The sequence below is a fragment of the Oncorhynchus mykiss genome, chromosome 27, assembly GCF_013265735.2.
Source record: "Oncorhynchus mykiss isolate Arlee chromosome 27, USDA_OmykA_1.1, whole genome shotgun sequence".
In the NCBI taxonomy this organism is placed as follows: domain Eukaryota; kingdom Metazoa; phylum Chordata; class Actinopteri; order Salmoniformes; family Salmonidae; genus Oncorhynchus; species Oncorhynchus mykiss.
The window spans coordinates 37,775,531-37,787,854 of NC_048591.1; the positions used below are offsets into that span (position 1 = coordinate 37,775,531).

The 12,324-nt window shown below is 49.2% G+C and overlaps 1 protein-coding gene across 1 annotated transcript in view; it reads right to left on the bottom strand.

Moving 5' to 3' along the window:
- Window positions 1-3,379: 3,379 nt before the first annotated feature.
- LOC110508019 (P2Y purinoceptor 3) overlaps window positions 3,380-12,324 on the bottom strand; it is a 28,141-nt gene continuing 19,196 nt past the window's right edge. Inside the window, exons 2-3 of the mRNA XM_021588458.2 lie at window positions 4,671-5,109; window positions 3,380-4,480 (exon numbers count right to left, since the gene is read on the bottom strand). Coding sequence (XP_021444133.1) covers window positions 3,766-4,480; window positions 4,671-5,092 — 1,137 coding nt within the window. The 5' untranslated portion in view covers window positions 5,093-5,109 and the 3' untranslated portion in view covers window positions 3,380-3,765. The remainder of the gene's footprint in view (window positions 4,481-4,670; window positions 5,110-12,324) is intronic.

Sequence of the window (12,324 nt, forward strand, 5' to 3'; positions counted from 1 at the left end):
TGTCCCAATAATTTGGGTTCTCTAAAATGGGGAACTATGTACAAAAAGTGCTGTAATTTCTAAACGGTTCTCCCTGACATGGATTAAAATAACCTCAAATTAAAAGCTGTCAGTTTTCACTCCCAGTCATTGTATCATTTACAATTCAAAGTGCTGGAGAACAGAGCAATACAACAACTGCAACATTGCCAGTGTCCCAATACTTCTGGAGCTCACTGTATGTTGGGTCCTATCAGACATGTGCACACATATTAACCTTCATTGTATCACTTCATTAAGGACCTTAAGCTAAGGCTAAGGTTAAACATACACAAACGCACACACACTCAGGCACACACACACACACACACACACACACACACACACACACACACACACACACACACACACACACACCACATTCCCGGCAGATTTGGGAACAAAAACATCAGATGTCACACACATTTGACCAAAACAAGCCAGTGTTATTGAGCAATCCAATCGTCTGCAGCTGATACACAAAGGGACAGCACCAGATCTGTAAATCCAGGCCGATAGGTTTGGTTTGAGGAACTAGTCCTGTGATATTCTCTTGGAGACTTGTGTACTTACAAGTAATTTATTACAGTAGTATTCCCTTGGGGCGGCAGGGTAGCCTAGTGGTTAGAGCGTTGGACTAGTAACCGGAAGGTTGCAAGTTCAAACCCCCGAGCTGACAAGGTCGCTCTGTCGTTCTGCCCCTGAACAGGCAGTTAACCCACTAGGCCGTGATTGAAAAACTGACTTGCCTAGTTAACTGACTGACTTAACTGACTTGCCTAGTTAAATAAAGGTTAAATAAATAAAAATATCCACTAATGTATTTATTACAGTAGTATTCCCTTATCCACTAATGTATGAGGTATTTATTACAGTAGTGTTTTGAAGTTCTCTCGCCAGGGTGTTCCTGAAAGGATTATCTGGATAGTCAGTGCTGTGATTTTACAAAGTTCAAAATAAATTGATCTGAAAACCTATTCTAAACATTTTGGTAGCAGTATTTTGACTAAATACAAACAGTCATGTAGTCTGTTTTTGACAGTTTGTGTGTGTTGTCTGAGGGCAAAGTTTGAATTGGGACCCAGAAGTTAGATGTTTGTACCGTTGGGTGTGAGTTTTTACAATTGTGTATGAAGATTTGAGAAAATGGTGAGTTGTTCCAGGAATTGTGTCTAAGCAATTGAGAAACTGTAAAAGGTATAATCCACCCCGAGAAATGAAACAGGTCAATTTCGTGAAAGCCTATGTTCCATCAGTGGATAAAAACATTTTTCCCTCATGATTTAAATTTTAAGTGGTGCGTCTGCGAAAGCAGGAAATAATGTAGGAACGTGTCATAGCTACATGGTTCTCACCACTGCATATAGTGTGTTTTCTCCTTCAAGTACCATAATGCAATGTGTGTCTGTGGGAAACGTGGGAAAAAGGCATCGTCCTCTGCTCTAGCTTGGTGAGAGAGCCTCCTAAATTGATCATGTAGTTTGTTTAGGTGATTTTTAAAGCTAGCTAGCTATTTTGCATGCTGTTATTGACTTGGCTATTGTGTGTAGTTACGTTCTCCTGATAGCCAGCCCAGAAAGAGAGCATCGCATTGTGCATTTTGTAGCGTAAGTTGACTTGATCTGCAACAGATTTCCACAACGATTTTCAAACGTTGCTACCAACCTTGTTATAATGACAAAATGAAATGTGTTCACAAATATTGTTTTAACATATTTGTGTTATCTAAATACACCTCTGCTGTCTTCAACCAAGATCTCAGCGGTCACCGCCTCATTGCCTGCATCCGTAATGGGTCAGCGGTCACCGCCTCATTGCCTGCATCCGTAATGGGTCAGCGGTCACCACCTCATTGCCTGCATCCGTAATGGGTCAGCGGTCACCGCCTCATTGCCTGCATCCGTAATGGGTCAGCGGTCAAACGACCTCCACTCATCACTTTCTAAGGTCTTCGAAAGCCAAGTCAACAAACAGATTAACAAACATTTTGAATCCCACCATACCTTCTCCACTATGCAATCTGGTTTCAGAGCTGGTCATGGCTGCACCTCAGCCGCGCTAAAGGTCCTAAACGATATCTTAACCGCCATCAATAAGAAACAATACTGTGCAGCCGTATTCATTGACCTGGCCAAGGCTTTCGACTCTGTCAATCACCACATCCTCATCGGCAGACTCGATAGCCTTGGTTTCTCAAATGATTGCCTCGTCTGGTTCACCAACTACTTCTCTGATAGAGTTCAGTGTGTCAAATCGGAGGGTCTGTTGTCCGGGCCCCTGGCAGTCTCTATGGGGGTGCCACAGGGTTCAATTATTGGACTGACTCTCTTCTCTGTATACATCAATGATGTTGCTCTTGCTGCTGGTGAGTCTCTGATCCACTTCTACGCAGATGACACCATTCTGTATACTTCTGGCCCTTCTTTGGACACTGTAATAACAACCCTCCAGACAAGCTTCAATGCCACCTTCTGTGGCCTCCAATTGCTCTTAAATACAAGTAAAACTAAATGCAGGCTCTTCAACCAATCGCTGCCTGCACCTGCCCGCCCGTCCAACATCACTACTCTGGACGGTTCTGACTTAGAATATGTGGACAACTACAAATACCTAGGTGTCTGGTTAGACTGTAAACTCCCAGACTCACATCAAACATCTCCAATCCAAAGTTAAATCTAGAATTGGCTTCCTATGTTGCAACAAATCATCCTTCACTCATGCTGCCAAACATACCCTTGTAAAACTGACCATCCTACCAATCCTCGACTTTGGCGATGTCATTTACAAAATAGCCTCCAATACCCTACTCAATAAATTGGATGCAGTCTATCACAGTGCCATCCGTTTTGTCTCCAAAGCCCCATATACTACCCACCACTGCGACCTGTATGCTCTCGTTGGCTGGCCCTCGCTTCATACTCGTCGCCAAACCCACTGGCTCCAGGTCATCTACAAGACCCTGCTAGGTAAAGTCCCCCCTTATCTCAGCTCGCTGGTCACCATAGCAGCACCCATCTGTAGCACGCGCTCCAGCTGGTATATCTCTCTGGTCACCCCCAAAACCAATTCTTGCTTTGGCCGCCTATCCTTACAGTTCTCTGGAAACACTTATCTCCCTCACTAGCTTTAAGCACCAACTGTCAGAGCAGCTCACAGATTACTGCACCTGTACATAGCCCATCTATAACTTACTACCTTTTCCTCCCTTATCTCACCTCATTTGCTCACATTGTATATAGACTTTTATTTATACTGTATTATTGACTGTATGTTTGTTTAACTCCGTGTGTAACTCTGTGTTGTCGTTTGTGTCGAACTGCTTTGCTTTATCCTGGTCAGGTCACTATTGTAAATGAGAACTTGTTCTCAACTGGCCTACCTGGTTAAATAAAGGTTAAATAAAAAATAAATAAGCCCATGGGATTATGTAGGTAATACACGCCACCTAGTGGCTCATATAGAAAACAACTAGCAGTGTGCATGGACATACAGGATACATTACATAATACTATGGCAACCAAAAGCAGTGTTATGGCTGACTACTTCATGCATTTTAGTATACAGTCACAAGCAGACACACTAGCAAACACACTGACTTGTTGCCATGCTGGCAGAGCAGAAGTCAATGAGGGTTCTGGATCGGTTCTAGCTACCCAGAACCCATGTATCTAGGTGTAATACAACTGGGGACTATGGTTGTTTTACATACTCCTTGGTTCCTTTGTCTCAAAGCGAGTTAACCCTTGATTAAACATGGGATCTAAATAATCTAGGAGTTTTCACTTCCTCACACCTTGGTTCCCTGTCTCTGAGAGTTGTGATCTTGGTGATCAGTATTCTGGTGCTCCTGCGGAACCGTGGCTGTGTGAAGTAGAACAGTATAGGATCTAGAACACTGTTCATGCTGGCGAATGGCCTGGTGCACTTGTAGATCACTGAGAACAGGTTCCGTGTCGCACACGGAGCACCTGGTAAGGTTCGTACTAACAGGTACATGGTTTTAGTAAGGTGGAATGGCAGGAAGCTCACAGCGAACACCGTCACCACGATGACTATCATCTTCACCGCCTTGTCCCGTTTCTCCATTGAGGCTGCCATGGTAGCGCCCTGATAGGATGGCGGGCGGCAGAGGAGGCGACCCATGCGACAGTAGCATGCCACCACGCCCATAAAAGGCAACAGGAAGCCCAGGCAGGTCAGAGCCATCCCATAGGGGTAGTAGTCAGCCGAATGCTCCGGTCGACTCAGGTCGTAACAGACGGTGCGGTTGCGTTGTGTTCCTGTGGAGGCATAGTGGAACGTGGGGGCACAGAGGAGGGCGACCACCAGCCACACACCCCCACAGACCACCCGTGCCAGCCTGCGACCCCCCTGCTTGTGCCAGCCGGCCATAGGGTGGCAGATGCCCACGTAGCGCTGGAGGCTGATACAGGTCAGGAACAGGATACTGCCATGCAGGTTACTGTGGGAACAATAAATAACATTAATGATGTTTTCTCTCTACAATCCACTCAAATATCTGTCCACAGAAAGGTAACATTCAGTATATGACTGATTATTCCCTGTAGGACTGTAAGTATATGAGTTTGAGTATTTTAAGTCATCTATAGAACTATGATATGAATATGTCGGTTAATGAGTAGCTATGCTACCTGTAGAACTGAAAGCGGACCAGTTTGCAGGCCAGCTCTCCAAAGGGCCAGTAGTCATGACTGGCGTAGTTGTAGATGAGCAGAGGTAGTGACATCACATACAGGAAGTCAGCCGTGGCCAGATTGAGCATGTAGACGTTGCTCCGGGTCAGGTTGGGTCGTGACCTCCAGATCTTCAAGATGACCGCCCCATTCAGAGGCAGACCAATCAGGAAGACCACACTGTAGACGGCAGGAAGTAGGAAGCGTTTAAAATCCTCCTTATAGGTGCAGACTGGCCATGTGACATTGTTATCGCCCATGGCGATGAGGTATTCCTCCAAATGGGGTTCTGTGTAATGTCCAGAGGAGGAACCTTCTGCTGTGAACATTCCAATGAGGAAAGGTTCCGTAGAGAACACTTCTAGAGAGGATATCGACATGGCAACAGCTTCACATTCTGAAACAGAAGAGAGGCCAGGATGAATCACATCAAAGTTGATAACCATGTAGTGCTGAGTGATTAATTGAAATGTTGTACTTTTTTGGTTATTAAACAACTAATTGACTGACATCGGTTCAATTACTTGAATTCCATGTATTTTTTTGTTTTTGTGTGAGACCAACGCTCTAGAGAGAAATCGAATAATTCAAGAGAGAAATCAAGTCAAGAACTATGTGGGACGCTGGGCTAAAGGGAGTTGTAGTTTTCATTCTTGTTCAGTGCAGAAATGTGGTAAATAACTACAATGACCATAATCCATTGCACCTGTTCTTTCTGGGTCGGACAGAGATGGATACATTTTTACACTTGCTACACACAGACCCAGGGGCATTATACACCCTGGAAATCTGAGAGGGCACAAAGTACGTGAGAATGGCTGGGGGTGGGTGGCTAGGCTCCCTGTCCGTAAGTAGGAGAATTTCGCATTTTCAAACACCTGAAACACCCCTTTCCTGCAATCTAGAGCCATAATCATTACGCTTAGCTAATTCTATGTAATACATTTTATTTAAGCATACCTCTTGAGCAGTCTGTATCCTCCTGACTGGTGGTTATTTTGTTAAAGTAACATAATATGTGAGAATGCTGTTCATTGACTACAGCTCAGGGTTCAACACCATAGTTACCTCAAAGCTCATCACTAAGCTAAGGACCCAGGGACTAAACACCTCCCTCTGCAACTGGATCCTGGACTTCCTGACGGGCCGCCTCCAGGTGGTGAGGGTAGGCAGCAACACATCTGCCACGCTGATCCTCAACACAGGTGTCCCTCATCCCTCAGGGGTGTGTGCTTATTCCCCTCCTGTATTCCCTGTTCACACACGACTGCGTGGCCAAACACGACTACAACACCATCATTAAGTTTGCCGACAACACAAAGGTGTTAGGCCTGATCACCGACAATGATGAGACAGCCTATAGGAAGGAGGTCAGTGACCTGGCAGTGTGGTGCCAGACAACAACCTCTACCTCAACGTGAGCAAGACAAAGGAGCTGATTGTGGACTACAGGAAAAGGAGGGCTAAACACCCCCCCATTCACATTGAGGGGGTTGTAGTGGAGCGGGTTGAGAGCTTCAAGTTCCTTGGTGTCCACATCACCAACAAACTATCATGGTCCAACGCACCAAGACAGTCTTGAAGAGGGAACAACAATGCCTATTCCCCCTTAAGAGACTGAAAAGTTTTGGCATTGGTCCTCAGATCCTCAAAAATGTCTACAGCTGCACCATCGAGAGCATCCTGACCAGTTTCATCACCACCTAGTATGGCAACTGCTCGGCACTCGACCGCAAGGTGCTACAGAGGGTAGTGCGTACGGCCCAGTATAGCACTGGTGCCAAGCTTCCTGCCTTCCAAGACTTTGATACCAGGTGGTGTCAGAGGAAGGCCCTAAAAATTGTCATAGACTCCAGCCACCCACCCAGTCATAGACTGTTCTCTCTGCTACCGCACGGAAAGCAGTGCCAAGTCTAGGTCCAAAAGGCTTCTTAACAGCTTCTACCCCCAAGCCATAAGAGTGATGAACAGTTAATGAAATGTCTACCCGGACTATTTACATTGACCCCTTTTCTTATGCTGTTGTTACTCGTTGCTTATTATCTATGCAGAGTCACTTTACCCCTTTACCTACATGTACACATGACCTCAATTACCTCAACTAACCCGTACCCCCACACATCGACTCGGTACCCCCTGTATATAGCCTCGTTATTGTTATTTTATTGTGTTTTTTTTTTTTTCAATAATAAAAAAATGAGTATATATATTTAGGCTTTTCTTGCTATGCATTGTTGGTTAAGGGCTGGTAAGTAAGCATTTTTAATGTAAGATCTCGGCACGTGACAAATAAAAATTGATTTGATAATATGCTTCTCTGCATCTCTGCTAAAATCGGGGTAAGATTGAAAGGATTGTGAGTCTTAATCAGTACATTTAGTAAATGTTTGAATATTAGTAAATGTTTGAATATTTTTTTAACTGAACAGACCTCAAAAAACACTAATAGCTCAGCACTACAACACCACTCAGCACTACAACACCGCTCAGCACTACAACCCCGCTCAGCACTACAACCCCGCTCAGCACTACAACCCCGCTTAGCACTACAACCCCACTCAGCACTACAACCCCACTCAGCACTACAACCCCACTCAGCACTACAACCCCACTCAGCACTACAACCCCACTCAGCACTACAACCCCACTCAGCACTACAACCCCACTCAGCACTACAACCCCACTCAGCACTACAACCCCGCTCAGCACTACAACCCCGCTCAGCACTACAACCCCGCTCAGCACTATAACCCCACTCAGCACTACAACCCCACTCAGCACTACAACCCCACTCAGCACTACAACCCCACTCAGCACTACAACCCCACTCAGCACTACAACCCCACTCAGCACTACAACCCCACTCAGCACTACAGCCCCGCTCAGCACTACAACCCCACTCAGCACTACAACACTACAACCCCACTCAGCACTACAACCCCACTCAGCACTACAACCCCACTCAGCACTACAACCCCGCTCAGCACTACAACACCACTCAGCACTACAACACCACTCAGCACTACAACCCCACTCAGCACTACAACCCCACTCAGCACTACAACCCCACTCAGCACTACAACCCCACTCAGCACTACAACCCCGCTCAGCACTACAACCCCGCTCAGCACTACAACCCCGCTCAGCACTACAACCCCGCTCAGCACTACAACCCCACTCAGCACTACAACCCCGCTCAGCACTACAACCCCGCTCAGCACTACAACCCCGCTCAGCACTACAACCCCGCTCAGCACTACAACCCCACTCAGCACTACAACACTACAACCCCACTCAGCACTACAACCCCACTCAGCACTACAACCCCACTCAGCACTACAACCCCAATCAGCACTACAACCCCGCTCAGCACTACAACCCCGCTCAGCACTACAACCACGCTCAGCACTACAACCCCGCTCAGCACTACAACCCCACTCAGCACTACAACCCCACTCAGCACTACAACCCCACTCAGCACTACAACCCCGCTCAGCACTACAACCCCACTCAGCACTACAACACTACAACCCCACTCAGCACTACAACACTACAACACCACTCAGCACTACAACCCCACTCAGCACTACAACCCCACTCAGCACTACAACCCCACTCAGCACTACAACCCCGCTCAGCACTACAACCCCGCTCAGCACTACAACCCCGCTCAGCACTACAACCCCGCTCAGCACTACAACCCCGCTCAGCACTACAACCCCGCTCAGCACTACAACCCCACTCAGCACTACAACCCCACTCAGCACTACAACCCCACTCAGCACTACAACCCCACTCAGCACTACAACACTACAACCCACTCAGCACTACAACCCCACTCAGCACTACAACATTACAACCCCACTCAGCACTACAACACTACAACCCCACTCAGCACTACAACCCCACTCAGCACTACAACCCCACTCAGCACTACAACACAACAACCCCGATCAGCACTACAACCCCACTCAGCACTACAACACTACAACCCCGCTCAGCACTACAACCCAACTCAGCAATACAACCCCACTCAGCACTACAACCCCACTCAGCACTACAACACTACAACCCCGCTCAGCACTACAACCCCGCTCAGCACTACAACCCCGCTCAGCACTACAACCCCGCTCAGCACTACAACCCCGCTCAGCACTACAACCCCGCTCAGCACTACAACCCCGCTCAGCACTACAACCCCACTCAGCACTACAACCCCACTCAGCACTACAACCACACTCAGCACTACAACCACACTCAGCACTACAACCACACTCAGCACTACAACCCCGCAGCACTACAACCCTGCTCAGCACTACAACCCCGCAGCACTACAACCCCACTCAGCACTACAACCCCACTCAGCACTACAACACTACAACCCCACTCAGTACTACAACCCCACTCAGCACTACAACCCCACTCAGCACTACAACCCCACTCAGCACTACAACCCCGCAGCACTACAACCCCGCAGCACTACAACCCTGCAGCACTACAACCCCGCAGCACTACAACACTACAACCCCACTCAGCACTACAACACTACAACCCCGCTCAGCACTACAACACTACAACCCCACTCAGCACTACAACCCCACTCAGCACTACAACCCCACTCAGCACTACAACCCCACTCAGCACTACAACCCCACTCAGCACTACAACCCTACTCAACACTACAACCCCGCTCAGCACTACAACCCCACTCAGCACTACAACACTACAACCCCACTCAGCACTACAACCCCACTCAGCACTACAACCCTACTCAACACTACAACCCCGCTCAGCACTACAACCCCACTCAGCACTACAACACTACAACCCCGCTCAGCACTACAACACCACTCAGCACTACAACACCACTCAGCACTACAACCCCACTCAGCACTACAACCCCACTCAGCACTACAACCCCGCTCAGCACTACAACCCCGCTCAGCACTACAACCCCGCTCAGCACTACAACCCCGCTCAGCACTACAACCCCGCTCAGCACTACAACCCCGCTCAGCACTACAACCCCACTCAGCACTACAACCCCGCTCAGCACTACAACCCCGCTCAGCACTACAACCCCGCTCAGCACTACAACCCCGCTCAGCACTACAACCCCACTCAGCACTACAACACTACAACCCCACTCAGCACTACAACACTACAACCCCACTCAGCACTACAACCCCACTCAGCACTACAACCCCACTCAGCACTACAACCCCAATCAGCACTACAACCCCGCTCAGCACTACAACCCCCCTCAGCACTACAACCACGCTCAGCACTACAACCCCGCTCAGCACTACAACCCCACTCAGCACTACAACCCCACTCAGCACTACAACCCCACTCAGCACTACAACCCCACTCAGCACTACAACCCCGCTCAGCACTACAACCCCACTCAGCACTACAACACTACAACCCCACTCAGCACTACAACACTACAACACCACTCAGCACTACAACCCCACTCAGCACTACAACCCCACTCAGCACTACAACCCCGCTCAGCACTACAACCCCGCTCAGCACTACAACCCCGCTCAGCACTACAACCCCGCTCAGCACTACAACCCCGCTCAGCACTACAACACTACAACCCACTCAGCACTACAACCCCACTCAGCACTACAACATTACAACCCCACTCAGCACTACAACACTACAACCCCACTCAGCACTACAACCCCACTCAGCACTACAACCCCACTCAGCACTACAACACTACAACCCCGATCAGCACTACAACCCCACTCAGCACTACAACACTACAACCCAACTCAGCAATACAACCCCACTCAGCACTACAACCCCACTCAGCACTACAACACTACAACCCCGCTCAGCACTACAACCCCGCTCAGCACTACAACCCCACTCAGCACTACAACCCCGCTCAGCACTACAACCCCGCTCAGCACTACAACCCCGCTCAGCACTACAACCCCGCTCAGCACTACAACCCCACTCAGCACTACAACCACACTCAGCACTACAACCACACTCAGCACTACAACCACACTCAGCACTACAACCACACTCAGCACTACAACCCCGCAGCACTACAACCCTGCTCAGCACTACAACCCCGCAGCACTACAACCCCACTCAGCACTACAACCCCACTCAGCACTACAACACTACAACCCCACTCAGTACTACAACCCCACTCAGCACTACAACCCCACTCAGCACTACAACCCCACTCAGCACTACAACCCCACTCAGCACTACAACCCCGCAGCACTACAACCCCGCAGCACTACAACCCTGCAGCACTACAACCCCGCAGCACTACAACACTACAACCCCACTCAGCACTACAACACTACAACCCCGCTCAGCACTACAACACTACAACCCCACTCAGCACTACAACCCCACTCAGCACTACAACCCCACTCAGCACTACAACCCCACTCAGCACTACAACCCCACTCAGCACTACAACCCTACTCAACACTACAACCCCGCTCAGCACTACAACCCCACTCAGCACTACAACACTACAACCCCACTCAGCACTACAACCCCACTCAGCACTACAACCCTACTCAACACTACAACCCCGCTCAGCACTACAACCCCACTCAGCACTACAACACTACAACCCCGCTCAGCACTACAACACCACTCAGCACTACAACACTACAACCCCACTCAGCACTACAACCCCACTCAGCACTACAACCCCACTCAGCACTACAACCCCACTCAGCACTACAACCCCGCTCAGCACTACAACCCCGCTCAGCACTACAACCCCGCTCAGCACTACAACCCCGCTCAGCACTACAACCCCACTCAGCACTACAACCCCATTCAGCACTACAACCCCGCTCAGCACTACAACCCCGCTCAGCACTACAACCCCGCTCAGCACTACAACCCCACTCAGCACTACAACACTACAACCCCACTCAGCACTACAACACTACAACCCCACTCAGCACTACAACCCCACTCAGCACTACAACCCCACTCAGCACTACAACCCCAATCAGCACTACAACCCCGCTCAGCACTACAACCCCCCTCAGCACTACAACCACGCTCAGCACTACAACCCCGCTCAGCACTACAACCCCACTCAGCACTACAACCCCACTCAGCACTACAACCCCGCTCAGCACTACAACCCCACTCAGCACTACAACACTACAACCCCACTCAGCACTACAACACTACAACACCACTCAGCACTACAACCCCACTCAGCACTACAACCCCGCTCAGCACTACAACCCCGCTCAGCACTACAACCCCGCTCAGCACTACAACCCCACTCAGCACTACAACCCCGCAGCACTACAACCCCGCAGCATTACAACCCAGCAGCACTACAACCCCGCAGCACTACAACACTACAACCCCACTCAGCACTACAACACTACAACCCCACTCAGCACTACAACACTACAACCCCACTCAGCACTACAACCCCACTCAGCACTACAACCCCACTCAGCACTACAACCCCACTCAGCACTACAACACTACAACCCCACTCAGCACTACAACCCCACTCAGCACTACAACCCTACTCAACACTACAACCCCGCTCAGCACTACAACCCCACTCAGCACTACAACACTACAACCCCGC